At 41.1% G+C, this 19062-nt stretch overlaps 2 protein-coding genes across 3 annotated transcripts in view; both read left to right on the forward strand.

Moving 5' to 3' along the window:
* Positions 1 to 5993: 5993 nt before the first annotated feature.
* Positions 5994 to 19062, forward strand: part of si:zfos-911d5.4 (uncharacterized) — a 28009-nt gene continuing 14940 nt past the window's right edge. Inside the window, exons 1-6 of the mRNA XM_051667370.1 lie at positions 5994 to 6060; positions 8821 to 8873; positions 11164 to 11222; positions 11436 to 11558; positions 13992 to 14092; positions 14304 to 14455. Coding sequence (XP_051523330.1) covers positions 5994 to 6060; positions 8821 to 8873; positions 11164 to 11222; positions 11436 to 11558; positions 13992 to 14092; positions 14304 to 14455 — 555 coding nt within the window. The remainder of the gene's footprint in view (positions 6061 to 8820; positions 8874 to 11163; positions 11223 to 11435; positions 11559 to 13991; positions 14093 to 14303; positions 14456 to 19062) is intronic.
* LOC127423554 (uncharacterized) lies at positions 15497 to 18547 on the forward strand. Of its 2 annotated transcripts, XR_007894332.1 has the most exons (3): positions 15497 to 16110; positions 16394 to 16509; positions 17112 to 18547. XR_007894332.1 is itself a non-coding variant. In XM_051667976.1 (2 exons), exons 1-2 carry the CDS (start codon positions 15852 to 15854, stop codon positions 17126 to 17128), a joined length of 675 nt encoding a protein of 224 aa, XP_051523936.1. In that variant the 5' UTR covers positions 15497 to 15851; the 3' UTR covers positions 17129 to 18547. The 2 variants fall into 2 exon arrangements, 1 of the variants encoding a protein (XP_051523936.1); XM_051667976.1 differs by having other exon boundaries at positions 15497 to 16509.

The raw sequence follows: 19062 nt of genomic DNA on the forward strand, positions 1-19062 counted from the left end.
GTCGTCTGCCAGACGCGTCCAGTGTGTGACCCCCTTTAATTAACCCTTTGGGCCCGCTGTAAAATAAAATCATCAAAATATTCAAAACTACAGTCTTGACCAACACAAAATAGGTGTCGTTTGAAAGATTAGAAGCTCTATTTTCCAATGCATGTAGACATTATGACCAAAACTGAACAAGTGCTTTGAAATTTGCAGACAAATCAGAAGTGTTCAGTTTTGATCATTTATTTAAAAGAAATGCACTGTAAATATTATTATAATCAGTAAAACATCAAACTGATCAAATATCCATGTGTCATATGTTGTTGGAAAGCTCTCAAAGAGTAGAATACAACCAGCCTATTTGTTTTACTCACAGACAAAAATATAGTGAGTAATAGCTAAGTATATGTCTTTGACAATTACTGTATGTTGGTGTTGCTTATATGCCACATGTTCGCTTATAACTTCATGAAAAATAAATCAGAACATAAAATATCACATATCCGTATTTAGAGGAGGTGATTATCTTTCAAACGAGCCCACACACAAGATAATCAGATGTATAGATCATTAGATAATCCACATGAAGCACAATGTTACATATGACCACCAGGAGATGGCGCCAAATACATGACACAGACTCAATGATGACTCAAATGACACAGAATGAAACTCATTCTGTGAAATCTCATTACTAAAATCATGTCTGCATGCTATGCAAACCTTTAGTCATTGTTGTGTTTGCATGTGTAATTAGTTCTTATGTACAATTATTATGTTTTATTTGTTTGGAGAGGCTTTTGGACACAATGATCAATTATTTTTGTAATGTTATAACTTTTGATTGCTTTGTCATATCAATTCACAAAATTCTCAGTTACAGTTGACATGATTGGGAACAAAAGCAGTATTTCAGAGCTAGCTTATTTACACCCAGAGATATATATAATATCAAATAAGAAAAATAATAATAAAAAAAAAGTACATTTTTTTGAAAAAGTGATTTTTCAGCAGTCTCTTAGGCTGAGAGTCTCAGAATGTATCATCATCTATATCATTAAAAAAATTGAAAATATTTCTTTACAATGAAACCAAACACTTGACCCTTCTTGTTTTGTTTTTTTTAGTTTTTTTTTTTTTTTAGTTATAAGCCTGTAATTTTGGGTATGCCACTGAAACAGGAAATCTTTAAAAACATCTTCAGAGCTTAAAGGGTTAACCCTGCCATTCACACTTTACCAAAGTTGTGTTGAGAAATATATTTGAAGAGACAAAGACTATTGTGCAATAAGTAGCCTTACTTATATCTGAAAAAAATGGCGATATAGATTGATAATCCTCTGGAAAATGTTCTGATTATCGATGTGTAAAATAGCATCGATCCCAAGCCTAGTGTAACGCATTACATTTTACGTTTTTGTAATCAGTCTACAGTTACTGACCTTCAAGTAAGTTAATTACATTTAAGGACATTACTTGGATTCTTACATATTTATAAAATAATCTTATTTATGTAGAATACATTTTAAACATGAATTATGTTCATTTGTACGTCTGTTTACATTTCTGTGACAGCTGAACACAGTGTATGACAACGAATTAGGAGGAAATCTAAGGGAAAACTTCTGTCTGTGAAAAGTGTTTTTGAAAGTAACCTTAAAGTAATTATTAATGTGATTTACTTTTTCATTAACTTACCCAACACTGATAGTTTCAGATGAGATGAGTGAGTCATGATGATGAACATCTTAGTTTTTTTTACAAGAATCAACACACAATGCAACATTTAGTTTTAAATTTTAATGACGACACATGTGGTATCTTTGTATTTTGATTCCTGTGTGAATACATTTACAACACTGGATACCATCCCGACAACATGAGTTTTGGTGGATTTTGTATTGACAATTTGGAGTTTCTGTGATGGATTCTTGATAGATTTGTAGGTGTCGTGTATCATGTTCTTGCTGTTGAAAATTAGTCACATGTGTTGTTGCGGTGATGTTGACTGTGTGTGTATAAATAGATTCACTAAGCAGAGATTCATCCTGCATTCAGTGCAGCTGCTGTGTGCATTAACTACAGAACTACTCGCAGTCTGTCTTTGGTGAAGAACCTTTCTCAGAGCGACTCCTGAATGTTCAGCTCTTGCTCTGTCTGGGACTCTGAGAAAGAGAGAGAGAGAGAGACATGGGTCTCACTCGCCTGTCTTATGACAACACACCCATTCATTCACCTCACTGCTCTCTCTCTGTCTCTCTGTCATCCAGGCTGGTTGCAGACTAATCTTCCTAAATAGAAGTTTATATCTCCTCTAATGCATGTGTTATGGATCTCATTGACCATTTTCACTTAAACCCCCCCCACTGACTTACACTGAAGGAGTGACTCCAGTCAGAGAACAGAATATCACACAGACTCTTTTCAATAAACAACATCTCTGAACACAAAGCGACAACTCACATTTTCTTGAGAAAAATTTAGAAATCCAGTTATTTTTAAAATTGTCTTTCACATAACGAATATGACTGTATGATCAGGATTCCGTCTTATGTAAGAAATGGTGTGCATTATTCTCCTGCTGGACCTTTTCACATCAAGAGCTCTTGTGATTTACTTCAGTGTCCAATTACAGATTCAACAGACACTACAGCTAATGACACACACACACACACACACACACACACACACACACATGGAGAGAGAGAGAGAGAGAGGTTGAACTTCATTTAGAAATGCTGCAGAGAGCACGACACTATAATTGAACAATTAAATGTTAGCAATGCTAATGACAGTACTTGACAACGTCACACACTAACCCACACAAACACAGTGTTTTATGACTGTCAGGCGGTTTCATCTCTATCCACCTTATTTTTCAGCATAACTAGGGCGCTGCCATTATCAGCCTTGAATGTGGACCACTTCCAGTATCAGCCACTTCTAGCCATTTTAGCTGTACAAAAATACTACATTATGTTGCATTATATTACAGGCTGGCAATATATGTCGAAATATTATTATCATTAATTACGATTTTCATAAACTTTGAGTACATATAGTTTTACCGTTTATCACCATCGTTTTATCACACACTGTTGCACAGGCAGAATGAATGAATTCAGGCACTGACACGGACAGTCCTCTGCGCCATCTGACACCTGTGGTCGTGTGATAGTTTACAAGCCCATTTAATTAAATTCTGGTATTATAACATTCTAGTTATTTACACTGCAGTCAATGCCAGCGGAACTTTCTCACATTTGCCTGAAATCCAGCCGCTGCTTACTTACGCGTTGCAAAATAATGTGGATAGAGTTAAACACATCAAACCAGGTAATTCTGGGCCCCCACCTTTTTTTTTTTTTTTTTTACCCAATATATATTTTTAAATATATTTTTTGATTACTATTTTTTAGGGTATTTTCACTAATATATGTAAAATCCATTTTAATTTGTTTGTTTCTTCACACCACACCTAAGGCCCTGCACAATAAAAACATGATGCCAAAATAAATACTCTACCACACCAGAGCTGATTTAACAACAGTGAGGCAGGTTTACTAAATGGTTAGCAATTTCACAAATGAAACATTTAAATACTGTGTAATATTTTTTAAATAACTACAGTTAACTGAAAACTGTCAATAAAAGATTTAACAACATTAACAGTCGTTATAGGCTGCATTTTGAGGATCCCGCCGCCAGCCTCCTTGATTACCAACACCTGAGAAAAGTCATCCAGCAACGGGTTGGTCGTAGCCCCGAGCAGAGTTGCCAGCACTTCAGATCGCTGAGCTTTGGGAGGCACGGCCACCCGTTCGACCTTTGCACGACACCTCCGGGAAATGGTTGCTGGCCGAGGGAACCCGTGGCACCGTGAACATCATAGATCTGGTGGTACTGGAGCAGTTCATCTCCCAGCTTCCCTGAGGAATGTCCGAGTGGGTCCAGTGCCACCGCCCGGCGTCGCTGTAGGAGGCCGTCCAGCTGGCAGAGGACTTCATGGTGGCATTTCCAGGAGGCAGTGAAGCAGTGTCTTTTTTTCACTCTTTTCTCTCTCTCTTCTCTCTCCCTCCCCAGTGTCCCATTCTCACCCCTTGTCCCTCCCAGTTCCACCCTGTTCCGGCTCCCCGGAAGAGGGTAGGAGCTCTGCCCAAACCCCTCCCCTTGTCCATCCCTCCTACTCCCCCTGTCTCCCTCCGCTCTCCTACCCATGTTGGCGAGACCGCCTTCACGAGTGTGGTAGGAAAGCCTTGGCCGGTCTGTCGGAGCTGTGGGGAAGCCGGGCACTGCCAGGATCAGTGTCCGGTGATGGAGGTGGGGACACTGATCCAGATTCCTGACGCTCCACCCGATTCCTGATCGGTAAAGGTAAAAGGGATACACATCAAGCTTTGGTGGATTTGGGTTGTTCTCAAACCTCTGTCCACCAGTGCTTGGTGCAAGGCAGGGCATTGGATAAGAATAAATGGGTGAGGGTGAGGTGTGTGCATGGTGACATTCACAAGTATCCGGTGGTTACCATTTAGATACGATTCAGGGGGAAAAGGCACAGAGTCAAGGCTGCGGTTAATTCCCGCCTCACCCATCCACTAATTCTGGGAACCAATTGGCCTGGTTTTAAAAATGTATTGAGGGTAATGTGTGTGGATGGGTCCTGCAAAGTGGTGTCGCGGTATGTGACATGTGATGCTATGGCTGGAGAGGCGGTGCTAGGACCGACGACGACTGCTCCACGTCATGATGACACAGACGAGGGAATTCCCGTTCTCAGGGGCTTCCCTGAGGGGAATTTCCCTCTGGAGCAGTCGCTTGAGTCCCTCAAGCACGCCTTTGACCAAGTGAAAGTAATTGATGGTCAACAGCTCCAGCCTAATATTGCGCTCAGCATATCCATACTTTTCTATTAAAGAGCAGTTGTATCGAGTGACACAGAACACTCAGACCAAAGAAAATACAACTCGGCTATTAGCACCAAAGAGCCGTTGGGAAACACTCTTCCAGGCAGCTCACTATAACCCAATGGCTGGCCACTTAGGTCATGAAAAGACTTTTAACCATATAATAACCTATTTCTTTTTGCTGGGCATTCACAGCGACGTACGCAAATGGTGTGCAGCGTGTCGTGAATGTCAGTTGGTGAATCCACTGGCCATCCCAAAAGCGCCATTGCGCCCTCTGCCATTGATCGAGGTCCCCTCGAGAGAATTAGCATAGACCTCGTCTGACCATTAGAGTGGACTGCACGCGGGCATCGCTTTGTATTAGTTCTGGTGGACTATGCAACGCGATATCCGGAAGCAGTGCCTCTACGCAACATCTCGGCACATATTGTTGCGGAGGCACTCTTCGAAATTATCTCCCAAGTGGGGATTCCAAAGGAAATCCTCACTGACCAAGGCACAACATTCATGTCACATACACTTTGCGACTCTATGAATTATTAGGCATTAAATCGATTTGCACCAGCGTTTATCACCTGCAAACCGACGGGTTGGTCGAACTATTTAATAAGACCTTGAAAAACATGATTTGTAAGTTCGTTCGCGAAGATGCAAAAAATTTATAAAAATGGCTCAAACTCCTGTTGTTTGCAGTACGAGAGGTCCCGCAAGCCTCCACAGGGTTTTCCCCATTTGAGCTAATGTAAGCGTGCTCGACGTCATACGGAAAACTTGGAAGGAAGGACCTTCGAATAGCAAAAACCAAATTCAATATGTTTTTAACCTTAGAGCAAAACTCCACACTTTGGGGCAGGTAACACAGGAGAATTTGCTCCAAGCGCAAGAACGTCAACGCTGAATGTACGACAGGGGCACACGACCACGCGAATTTGCACAGGGAGATAAAGTGCTTGTATTGCTGCCCACTTCGAGCTCCAAATTACTCGCCAAGTGGCAAGGACCCTTTGAGGTCACACGATGAGTTGGAGATCTCGATTACGTGGTTAGGCGAACGGATAGGGGAGGGGCACATCAAATCTACCACCTCAACCTCCTCAAACCATGGAGGGAGGTGGTGCCTGTAGACTTGGTGATGGTAGTTCTGGAGAGGGCGGAGCTCGGGCCGGAGGTGACTTCCAAACCAAATTCGTTCACCTCGGTCCCTTGTGGAGACCAACTCTCACCGTTGCAGCTTACAGACAGTGCCTGGTTGCAAGTGGAATTCGTAGACGTGTTTTCACTCCTTCCTGGTCACACGAACCTTGTAGAACACCATATTGAGACCACCCCGGGGGTGGTGGTTCGTAGCCGCCCCTATCATGTTCCTGAACACAAGAAAAAGGTTGTTCAGGAAGAATTAGAGGCAGTGCTTGAGATGGGCATAATACAAGAGTCGCACAGCGATTGGGCCAGCCCGGTAGTTCTGGTACCAAAGAGCGATGGCTCGGTCCGGTTCTGTGTGGACTACCGGAAAGTGAATGCGGTGTCCAAATTTGATGCTTATCCAATGCCACAAATTGACGAGTTACTTGATCAGTTGGGTGCGGCTCAATTTTACTCAACGCTGGACTTAACAAAGGGTTATTGGCAGATCACTTTAACTCCAATTTCCGGAGAAAAAACAGCTTTATCCACAACACCAATTTGTGATGCTTCCATTCAGTTTGTTTGGAGCCCCAGCCACGTTTCAGCACCTCATGCACAAGATCCTCAGACCACACACGACATCTGCCACCGCATATCTGGACAATATTATCATTTATAGTAATGACTGTATATGCAACATCTGAGGGCTGTCCTGAGAGTGCTGCAACAGGCAGGACTCACAGCCAACCCAAAGAAGTGCGCAATTGGGCGGGTGGAAGTTAGGTATCTGGGGTTCCACTTGGGTCATGGGCAGGTGCGTCCACAGGTTAACAAAACCACAGCGATCGCGGCCTGCCCGACGCCCAAGACCAAAAAGGAGGTAAGGCAGTTTTTGGGGCTGCCCGGTCACTGACCTTACTAAAAAGGGGGCCCCCGGTCCAGTGGACAGAATCGTGCCGACAGGCTTTCCTTAAGGTAAAGTCTGCACTTTGTGGGGGCCCCTTTTACATGCTCCTGACTTCTCTCTCAACCTTTATTTTGCAGACGGATGCATCTGACACGGGGCTGGGGGTGGTGCTCTTGCAGGAGGTGGGAGGGGAGGAACGGGTGGTACTGTTTATTAGTCACAAGCTCTCCTTCAGGGAGACAAAGTACAGTACCATTGAGAAGGAATGCCTTGCGATTAAGTGGGCTGTTCTTACCCTCCGCTACTACCTGCTGGGGCGGGCCTTCACCCTCTGTTCTGATCACGCTCCTCTGCAGTGGCTCCACCACATGAAGGATACTAACGCGCGGATCACCCATTGGTATCTGGCTCTTCAGCCCTTTAAGTTCGAGGTGATTCACAGACCGGGCGCAGATGGTTTTCGTTGAATTTCTCAGGGGGTAGGCAGGCCAGATGTTGCCCCGGCCTGAGTCGGCGTTGGGGGTGTGTGGCATGGGGGGCGTGGTCATTTGTCTGTCTGCGGGAGAGGGAGAGCAGTAAGGCTCATCACCTGGATTGTAATTACTCTAACACTTGTCTCGCATTATAGTAATGGCAGAGGGAGACCTGATAAGGCACGCCAGAGCGTCAGAGTGAGAGAGAGAGAGTGACACAAGAGTGCGACATGACATGTTTTCTAAGAGTGTGAAGAGTTTATGTTATTGCGAACCTGTTTGTGTGTATTTTGGCCACCAAGAGCCCTTTTTGTTTATATTTCTTGTGACACTGAAAGAGTAATACATATAATCACATTGACTGTTCACTGTCTCCTGACTCCTCCATTGCCCATGAACTCAGAAGCTATTACAAAGTCATATACAAATGCCTCGCAGTTTGAAAACCACTGCCCTAACCCTAAACCCTAAACCCTAAACCCTAACCCCAAACCCTAATCCCAAACCCTAAACCTAACCATCAGTGGGGCAGAAATGCCATCTTAGAGGGAAAATGCAACTTCTGAATCATCTCATCATTGATTATGTGAATATGATGACTTCCTGATTTCCAGAACCCGTGTCTTTTAGGTTGCTGGCACAACACACTATCAGGAGTGCCACAGGAGAACGTAGAAACATTTGGATTAATGGAAAGATTTCTGATGATAGAAAAACTGTAATGATGTCAAGTGACAATAATGCACCTTACTACTGACTTTTACTGTATGCTTGTTCACATACTATTTTTTTTAAATAGTATAGGCACTATAGAGTGTGTACTGTGTAGTAAGCAGTATGCTAGTATTCTATTGCAACACAGACTGACAAGTCTTGATATTCTCTTTCTATCTGAATTATAATAGGAACTCATTATGATAAAACGGTAAATATCATAATATATTCTGCTTTTTAATGAGAAATGTGTCCTCAAATTATTAAATTTTTCTTAAAGTATGTAAAGCGTAAAACATAAAAACACTCACACTCTGAATATCATGACATGAACAGGAACACAGAATATTATCTCAACTTGAAGAACAATGAACCAATAATTCATTAATATTGTTCAAATAATTGTCCTTAATTACTTATAATGAAAGACAATTAAACCCTATAATTACAAAGAGAGAATATCTAAATCATATAATTGTTCTTGTGTGATTAAATGTTTATTGTGTGTAAAGTTTGTCCATCTCTTGTGTGTGTCATATTGTATTTATTATCAGAATCATCATATTCGGCCCGTGACTGACGTTTCTCACCGATAACAGAACATAAAGAATCATAATAATAATTGACTCTGTTCACAGATTGCAGCAATATTAAATCCTGTTCGGAGCTTTTGTGTGTGAATCTGCTGTTTCATTTGTGTGTCTTTCAGCTCTTTATTGCGGCGGCGGGTTTTTATCGGCTGGATCAGCGACTGAAGTGCAGGTCAGTGGAGGAGGACGCAACACTTTATTGAGTTCATTCGGTTCGATACGAGTCTGTTAGAGCCCGTTTGTGTCCGTTCTGATGCTTATCACGAGCGCAAAACGCTTTGTGTGTATTTACACCGAAATTAAACATTCTTCATCTCAGAACTAATATCCTCTTTTTTTATGCCTGTGCAGTGTGTGTGTGTGTGTGTGTGTGTGTGTGTGTGTGTTGTGTGTGTGTGTGTCTCTGTGTGTTTGTCTCTCTCTGTGTGTGTGAGTGTGTGTGTGTGTGTGTGTGTGTGTGTGTGTGTGTGTGTGTGTGTGTGTGTGTGTGTGTGTGTGAGTGTGTGTGTGTGTGTGTGTCTCTCTCTGTGTGTGTGTGTGTGTGTGTGTGTGTGTGTGTGTCTCTCTGTGTGTGTGTGTGTGTGTGTGTGTGTGTGTGTGAGAGAGAGAGAGAGAGAGAGAGAGAGAGAACAAAAGTCTCAAGAAGCATTCATTTCTGTTTTATTAAGGATGTTCGACAAAAATGCAATAAAGTGACATTCTAAACGCTGTTTATGTGAATATGAGAGTGTTGGAGTTACACACCTCACAAACACACAATGTTCCCCTGAAAACAATCATTTTAAAATGTATTTTATTATACATTTATTATAAAATCTATTTTCCTGTTAAACAAAGTCAAACACCATTAATGTCAGAAAATTACACCGTTAGCCTAACCCTAACCCAGGAAACTGCAGGTGATGAAGATGAGGATGATTAGTAAAGGATGTTTTTTTTAAAAGTTTGTTTCACTATTTTTAACCCTTTAAGCTCTGAATGTGTTTTTAAAGATTTCCTGTTTCAGTAGCATACCCAAAATTAAAGGCTTATAACTCAACCAAAAAACAACAAGGTGGGTCAAGTGTTTGGTATCGTTGTAAAGAAAACCTTTCACATTTTTTAATGATATAGATGATGATACATTCTGAGACTCACAGCCTAAAAAACTGCTGAAAAATCAAAAGAGTACTTTTTTCATATTTTTCATATTTGACATATATCTCTGGGTGTAAATAAGGTGGCTCCGAAAAACTGCTTTTGTTTTGTTCCCAATCATGTCAACTGTATCTGAGAAAATGCTTTTGTTGATACGACAAAGCAATCAAAAGTTATAACATTACAAAAATAATTTATCATAGTGTCCAAAAACCTCTCCAAACAAATAAAACATAATAATTGTAAATAAGAACTAATTACACATGCAAACACAACAATGACTAAAGGTTTGCATAGCATGCAGACATGATTTTAGTAATGAGATTTCACAGGATGAGTTTCATTCTGTGCCATCTGAGTCATCATTGAGTCTGTGTCATGTATTTGGCGCCATCTCCTGGTGGTCATATGTAACATTGTGCTTCATGTGGATTATCTAATGATCTATACATCTGATTATCTTGTGTGTGGGCTCGTTTGAAAGATAATCACCTTGTCTAAATGGTAAATGATGTTCAGTTTATTTTTTGTGAAGTTATAAGTGAAAATGCAGCATATAAGCAACACCAACATAATTGTCAAAGACATATACTTTGCTATTACTCACTATATTTTTGTCTGTGAGTACAACAAATAGGCTGGTTGTATTTTACTCTTTGAGAGCTTTTCAACAACATATGACACATGGCTATTTGATCAGTTTGATGTTTTTACTGATTGCAATAATATGTGCAGCGCAATTTTTTAAATAAAATATCCAAACTGAACACTTCTGATTTGTCTGTAAATTTTAAAGCACTTGTTCAGTTTTGGTCATAATATCTACATGCATTGGAAAGTAGAGCTTCTGAGCTTTCAAGCGATACCTATTTTGTGTTGGTCAAGACTGTAGTTATTCATATTTGGACTATTATTAATTTTTCTCACGGGCCCATCCAAGCTTAAAGCGTTAATCACATTTTTGCATTCAGTAGTTCATTTATAATAGTCCTGTGGTGTGAAAAATTCATGTATAAAAGTACCAATATTCTGTGAAGTCTCTCAAATAATATGAGCTCATGAAAACTGAATGAAAAATAATTATAAGAGAATTAACAAAAGTTTTAGATGGAGTTCATTATGTCACACTGCAGGACATCAACTTGTAAAAAGTATTTCATATCAACAAGGCACATGTTTGTGTTCTTTTTTGAGTGCTGTGACATCATCAGACACTCCATGTGGTGCTTGTTTACATCTTAAAGAGAGAGAGAGAGAGAGAGAGAGAGAGAGAGAGAGAGAGATACAGCCTGTGATTGTGAAACTGTTCCTGTATTGAGTTTCAGTCTTCACATGTTTGTCGTGAGTTCAGTTCTTCAGAATCACTGAAAATCACCAGCACACAGTGAGTAAACACCAGAGCTGTGCATGTTAAATAACTCATTACTTACAATAATAATTAATAAATAATAACATAGTGTGATGGTGTAGTGATCATGTTGTCATATTACTGTAGATCTAGTCATCATGTTGAAGGTTTTCACTAATCAACGAGTTGTTTCTTTGTTCAGTTTTGATCTGTATTTTCTGATTCTTGTGTATTTGTGTTTGTTGTCAGTTTCAGATTGAGCAGAATGTTCCAGATGCTTCAGTTCCTGGTTCCCTCAGAACCCAACAGATCCAGAAACACCTGCAGATCTCAAACGACTGACAGTTCACAGGAGTTTCTCAAGCACATCCGGTGTGTGTTATCTACTGTACTACTGTAACTATTGAAGTCATTCTCCAGCAGTTAATTGAATTAATTATTTTTGTGTAAATGAAGGGATGATGTTTAACCCTCCTTTTGCATTTGGTTCATTTTTGATGCGGGAGAGGTAGATAATTTTTAAATGCCACATTGTTTTTAGTACAGAACCAAACTTTGGGACTTTGTCAAGACTATCAAAATACAGCGGGGCCTGTGTATCTCAGTGAGTATTGACGCTGACTAGTCGCGAGCTCGAATCCAGGGTGTGCTGAGTGACTCCAGCCAGGTCTCCTAAGCAACCAAATTGGCCCGGTTGCTAGGGAGGGTAGAGTCACATGGGGTAACCTCCTCGTGGTCGTGATTAGTGGTTCTCGCTCTCAATGGGGCGTGTGGTAAGTTGTGTGTGGATCGTGGAGAGTAGCATGAGTCTCCACATGCTGTGAGTCTCCGCGGTGTCATGCACAACGAGTCACGTGATAAGATGCACGGATTGACGGTCTCAGAAGTGGAGGCAACTGAGACTTGTCCTCCGCCACCCGGATTGAGGCGAGTAACCGCACCACCACGAGGACCTACTAAGTAGTGGGAATTTGGCGTTCCAAATTGGAATAATAAGGGGACAAAAAAATAGAAAAAAGACTATCAAAATACACATAATTATTATTATTATAATTTTTAATAAAATTGTTATAGAGATATAACAATTTAAAATAAATTGTTAAATTTTTTATTTATTTTTTTGCGTTCCTGAGTCAATTTTGATTCGCATCAATTGTGGCTTTACACAAGATATTATGTAGATTTTTTTTGTACATCTATGAAATAGATTTGTACTTATAAACACCTCACTTACATTTTGCCTCTTTCCCAAACTCTCTCACTCACTTTTTTGTCTTTCATTGGGACTGCACACACACACACACACACATATACAGTCACACACACACACATACAGTCACATACATACACAAGAACACACACAAACACACACACATACACATCACACACACACACACACACACATACAGTCACACACATACAGTCACACACATACACACATACAGTCTCACACACACACACACACACACACACAAACACACACACACACACACTCACACACATACAGTCACACACATACACACACATAAACACACACACACATACAGTCACACTCACACACACACACACACATACAGCCACACACACAAACACACACATACAGTCTCACACACACACACAAACACACAAACACACACATACAGTCTCACACACACACACACACACACACACACACACACATACAGTCACACACACAAACACACACATACAGTCTCACACACACACACACACAAACACACACACATACAGTCACACACACACACACACACACACACATACAGACACACACATACAGTCACACACATACACACACATAAACACACACACATACAGTCACACACACATACAGTAACACACACACACACATACAGTCACACACACATACAGTAACACACACACACACATACAGTCTCACACACACACACACACACACTCACACATATTCCTGTACAAATCAGACATGACAGATGTAACAAACATATCAAATAAACTAAATGAAAGGTGCTACTGTCTAAAGGGGGTGTGACGAGGTCAAAAGTTCATGCATACATTAATCTAAATAGGGCTTGAAAGAGGAAATTGTTCATATTTTTACTCTGCAGTCATCTGATGCAGAAGCAGCTTACAGTATACTCACATCAACATTCAACAGTTCATGAGAGTAAATAGATTTATCTTAAAAACATAGTAAAGAAGTATTAATGATGTATACTTGAGTTGTACAGTTGTTTTCATGAAGTTTAGTTGAAAAAGAATACGTTACTTTCAGAACTTTTGACCACCAAGTTGTATTGAGCAGTTATGAGTAATAGTACAAATAATTCTCACATTAGATGTTCATATAAATTGTATATTATGTTATATGTACATCAAATTTCACAGAAATGTTGATAAAAAAGATGTCTTCACATGTATCACACCGGTTTAGCTGGAGTTAATGTATATTTTGAAATATCAAAGAATTTCTACATTTTATTATTTCTAAAAAAAAAAAAAAAACTGGCATATTAATTAATAACATTTATATTTGTCAGTTAACATGCCAAAAATATCAATCTTTTTACATGAATGAACAGTTAAGAATCTATTAATGACTTACAATATAGTTTTAGATGAAAAACATCAGGTTATGAATGATTTATAAGCTTGAATTCCACCGGGTCAAAACTGACCTGCAAATGCAAAAGATGAATGCAGATTCTGAACGCAATAGGAGGGTTAATGTTTAGAGTGTTGTCAAACAGAGTTTAGGTTCAAATGATCTTTGTATCACTGATGTTCAGTTATTCTAATGTCTTCTCACAGGACAGTCAGCGGACTGAGAGAGGACGACGTGTTTCATAACTTGCGCATACCAAACCAGCTCCAGACAGACCGAGATGAGATCAACCTGGTGATAATCACAGGTATATTAATCACAGGTACACTCGCAAATGTCACAGAAGTCACAGAGAATCAGATGACTGAAAGTGTCAGTGTTGTTTAGTAACCATGTTTATTTGGAGTCCATTAGTTAATCTGAACCTACAGTAACCTTATCGACAGCAAATGAGACTCCGGCGAGACTTTCTCAGCCAGATGGATCTCTTTTAGTCACAGCCGTGTTGTTTTCTGCAGGTCACGGTGTGTTTTGTGTGGATGTGAAGAGCTGGAGCGCATGTGTTTCTGTACAGGATGAGACTCACTGGCTCCTGCAGGTGAAATCAGAGCAGAAGAACGTCACTAACATCTATGTGGAGCAGGTGCCTGATGCTCTGAAGAACATCACTGTAAGATCATCTGACGTTAATGTCATCACACACTTCTACACAAGATTTAGCTGCCGCTGCATTCACACAACACACAATAATGCACCAAATACAACTGCACAATTAACAAACCTACTGTCTGACAAGTGTTTGATTTTTTTCCATTTATAGTCTGTGGAAATGTAGTTATTTCAAGCCAAATTTTCTTAAAACTGTCCAAAAATATGTAAAAGACATTGTTGCTGGGTCACTTATAATAGTGACATGAGGTACTTAGAACCCGTTTCCACCTGGTATTAAGATGCGTCTCGGGTGATCGGATCACATGTGGTCAGGTGAGACACATCGCTGTTTACACCTGGTCGTTTAAATGCGTCTCCTGTGAACACGCTATCTATCTACAGGAGTCTGCAGTTGCGTGTAAGTGTGTTTATTTCATTGTTTTACTTTTGTTGTAGAGTAGTATTCATTGCTAGACTTGTGCTGTTTGTTTAGTTGAACTCGCGTCGCTTAAACGTGTGTTGGTGTGTGTGCTACATTGTTTTGACTTGTCCCAGGGTATTCACTGCTAAATTTAGAGTTGTTTGTCTAGTTTGTGTAAAACTATCATTGTTTTTAGTGTGTCTATAAACAATGCTTCACTTGTTTTAGAGTATTATTTATTGCTAATGTTTAGCATTGTTTGTTTGAAGTGTGTACTGAAGTCCTGTTTGTTCCCACGCTTGTCATCTCGTGCGACCCTTAGTTTCGGTTGCCCATGTGACTAGCTTTGTTGTGCTAAGCAGCATTAAGGCGTCTCCAGCTTTTTTCACTTAACGGCTCGTTAGCAGCGTGTATATATTTGACGTGAATGCTGACGCGGAAGCAGAAGTGGTAGCCCTTGTGTAAAGCCCTCCTCGTGTGAAGACCAGCGAGTCTTACTGTACGAGTCCACCATAGCACTTAAGCATCTTTTAATTGTACATTTTCCTTCTACATTCTAATATGTCTACGTCACGAATAACATGTGCCCTAAAGCACATCCCTGTTATCTGTTACAGACAATTTACATGATATAGACGCAAGACACAAGACACAACGCAACCCACACAACCAACGGCCACTTTGCACATCAGCACCTGCTCTGCTCTCATTTTCAGTGGGACTCTGGAACTGCCAGTCAGCTGTGAACAAAGCTGACTTCATTCCAGCCTTCGCCACACAGTCCATCCTCAGCATCCTTGCACTGACAGAAACATATACGTCCAGAGGATACAGCAACACCCGCTGATCTCTCCAACAACTTCTCCTTCTCTCACATCCCTCGACCCACCGCTAGGGGTGGGGGAACAGTTTGCTCATTCCAAACAACTGGACATTTTCACCACACTTTTCTCTATGTAACAATACTTCTTTTGAATTCCATGCTATTACTACAATGCAACCCACAAAAATCCATGTTGGTGTCATCTATTGCCCTCCAGGTCAACTGGCAAACTTTCACGAGGAGTTGGACGTCCTGCTGTCCTCCTTCCGGGAAGATGGTAGGCCACTTGTGGTTCTTGGAGATTTCAACATACACCAAGATAAGCCCCAGGCCACTGAGCTTCATGCTCTTCTGGCCTCATTTGTCTTGGAAAGACTAAGCACTACAGCAACTCACAGATCAGGCAAACAGCTGGACCTCATTTTTACACGTAACTGTACCAACTCAAATATTCTTGTTACTCCTTTACATGTCTCTGATCACTACTTTGTTCAATTCAACATGACTCTCCCATCTATATTAAAACAGACTCCGCTTTTGGGTTCCTTTTGCCATAACCTCCGTTCTCTTTCACCCTCATGCCTTTTCACTGCTATTTTTACCTCTCTTCCCACACAAAATTTATTTTCCACCCTGGATGTAAACACTGCCACAGACACACTAAGCTCTACTTTAACAACCTGTCTAGACAGCATCTGTCCTCTCTCCTCTAGGCCAGCGCGTATGACACCACCCAGCCCCTGGCTCTCTGATGTTCTTCGTGAACATTGGACTGAACTCAGGGTGGCTGAGAGGAGATGGCAGAAATCTAAAGATCCAGCAGATCTAGGTAAGTATCAGTCTCTGTTTGCAACCTTTTTGGATAACGTTAAATCTGCAAAAACTTCCTATTACCAGAACAAAATCAACAGCACCACAGACTCTCGCAGCTTGTATAGAACATTCAACACACTCCTCTGTCCTCCTCCTCCACCGCCTGACACATCACTGAAAGCAGATGTCTTCACCACATTTTTTACTAATAAGGTTACAGCCAACAGCAATACATTCTCAGCACCACACCATGTCAAACACCTGTCTCCTGTATGCAACTCTTCTGTCTCTATGTTCTCTCCTCTGACTGACACTGAGGTCTCTAAACTCCTCCTCTCCAACCACCCCACCACCTGTTCCCTTGACCCCATTCCTTCTCACCTTCTCCAGGCCATCTCTCTGTCCATCCTACCTGCACTCACACACATAATTAACACATCTCTACTTACAGGCACTTTTCCCACTACATTTAAGCAGGCTCGAATAACCACAGTGCGGAAAAGACCTGCACTTAACCCCACACAAGTAGAATAGTACAGACCAGTCTCTCTCATACTATTCATGATGAAAACACTTGAAAGGGCAGTTGTCAATCAGATCTCTGCCTATCTCTCACAGAACAATCTGCTGGATGACAATCAGTCAGACTTCAAAAGTGGACTCTCCACCGAGACTGCCCTGCTGTCTGTCACTGAGTCACTGAGATGGGCGAAAGCTGAATCCAGATCATCCGTCCTGATTCTGCTGGACCTTTCTGCAGCCTTGGACACAGTCAACCATCAGATCTTACTCTCTACCCTCTCTTCGCTGGGCATCACAGGAACTGTGCTTGACTGGTTTAAATCCTATCTCTCAGGTAGGTCCTTCAAGGTAGCCTGGAGAGGTGAGGTGTCCAAGTCCACATCAGCTACTTACTGGAGTACCTCAGGGTTCAGTGCTTGGGCCACTTCTCTTCTCTATATACACAACATAACTGGGACCCATCATTCAGGCACATGGTTTCTCTTACCACTGCTACGCCGATGACACACAGCTCTACTTATCTTTCCAGCCCGATGACACCACAGTGACTGATTGAATCTCTGCCCGTTTGGCAGACATCTCGCCCTGGATGAAGGAACACCACTTGCAACTTAACCCAGCCAAGACTGAACTCCTTGTCTTTCCAGCCAACCCTGCTGTTGAACACAACATCCCCGTGCAGCTGGGTGCAAGTACAGTAAGGCCTTCCAAAACGGTCAGAAATCTAGGTGTAACCATCGACAACAAACTACATTTCACAGACCACATCTCAAAGACCGCAAGATCATGTAGATTTACACTTTACAGTATCAGAAAGATAAGACCCTTCCTCTCTGAACATGCCACACAACTTCTTGTTCAGTCACATATCTAGACTGGACTACTGTAATGCTCTCATTGCAGGCCTCCCTGCATGTGCAATTAGACCCCTGCAAATGATCCAGAATGCAGCAGCACGTCTGGTCTTTAATCAACCAAAGAGAGCACATGTTACACCACTCCTTGTCTCTCTCCACTGGCTGTTGGTTGATGCACGTATCAAATTCAAGACTCTGATGCTGGCATACAGAACAGTCACTGGGTCTGCTCCAGCATACCTAAAATCATTTCTGCAGAGCTATATTCCCACCAGAAGCCTGCGGTTGGCTAAGGAACGTCGCCTTGTTGTACCAACACAAAGAGGCACCAAAACACTTTCCCGGACTTTTGGTTTCAACATACCACGTTGGTGGAATGACCTTCCCAACTCCATCTGTGAAGCTGACTCACTTTCTGTCTTCAAAAAATGGCTAAAAACACATCTTCTCCATGATCACTAAAAAAAAAAAAAAAAAAAAAATTCTTGTTGCACTTTAATCTGTCTTAAATACTACTATTCTGATGCTAGAGAAACTTTGTAATACAGCACTTTTGGTACCACTGTCTCCTTAAGATGATTCGCTTATAATGTATTCCTCTTTTGTAAGTCGCTTTGGATAAAAGCGTCTGCCAAATGAATAAATGTAAATGTAACACTTGTGTTCAGATTTGGAGGGGAGGGTCTCTGTTTCATGACGACATACATCAATCACTATGTCAGTGTGTTACTGCATGATAATAAAGTGCAACAAAGTAAGTAAAGACAAAGAAAGGGCAAAAAAGCAGCATGCTGTTTCTCCCTGATGCAGCTGAAATTGAATCTAAACACAAACGCAACATGTCAAACAGATTTATCCATTTTTTTGTGGATTACCTGTATTAAAGGAGCTTCAGGTGTGTGTGTTTCTCATCTGTGTTGATATCAGACACACTAAAGAAGATCCATGAAGTTCTCGTTATTGTGATGTATCCGCTTTTATTTTTAATTTTCCGATTGGACGGTTGTTTCCTTTTAAAGCTGTTGTAACGAGAAGGACATAGCTGCAGGCATTGCTCCAAAAAGAGGGTGGGAGCTCCAAACTGCCATTGAAGATATAGAGAACCCTTACCTAACCCTTTCCCTAACCTTAACCTTGGAAGTGACACGCCCTTTTGGAGTAACAGCACCCTATTTTGGAGATTCCGCCCC

The sequence above is a fragment of the Myxocyprinus asiaticus genome, chromosome 32, assembly GCF_019703515.2.
Source record: "Myxocyprinus asiaticus isolate MX2 ecotype Aquarium Trade chromosome 32, UBuf_Myxa_2, whole genome shotgun sequence".
Lineage (NCBI taxonomy): Eukaryota > Metazoa > Chordata > Actinopteri > Cypriniformes > Catostomidae > Myxocyprinus > Myxocyprinus asiaticus.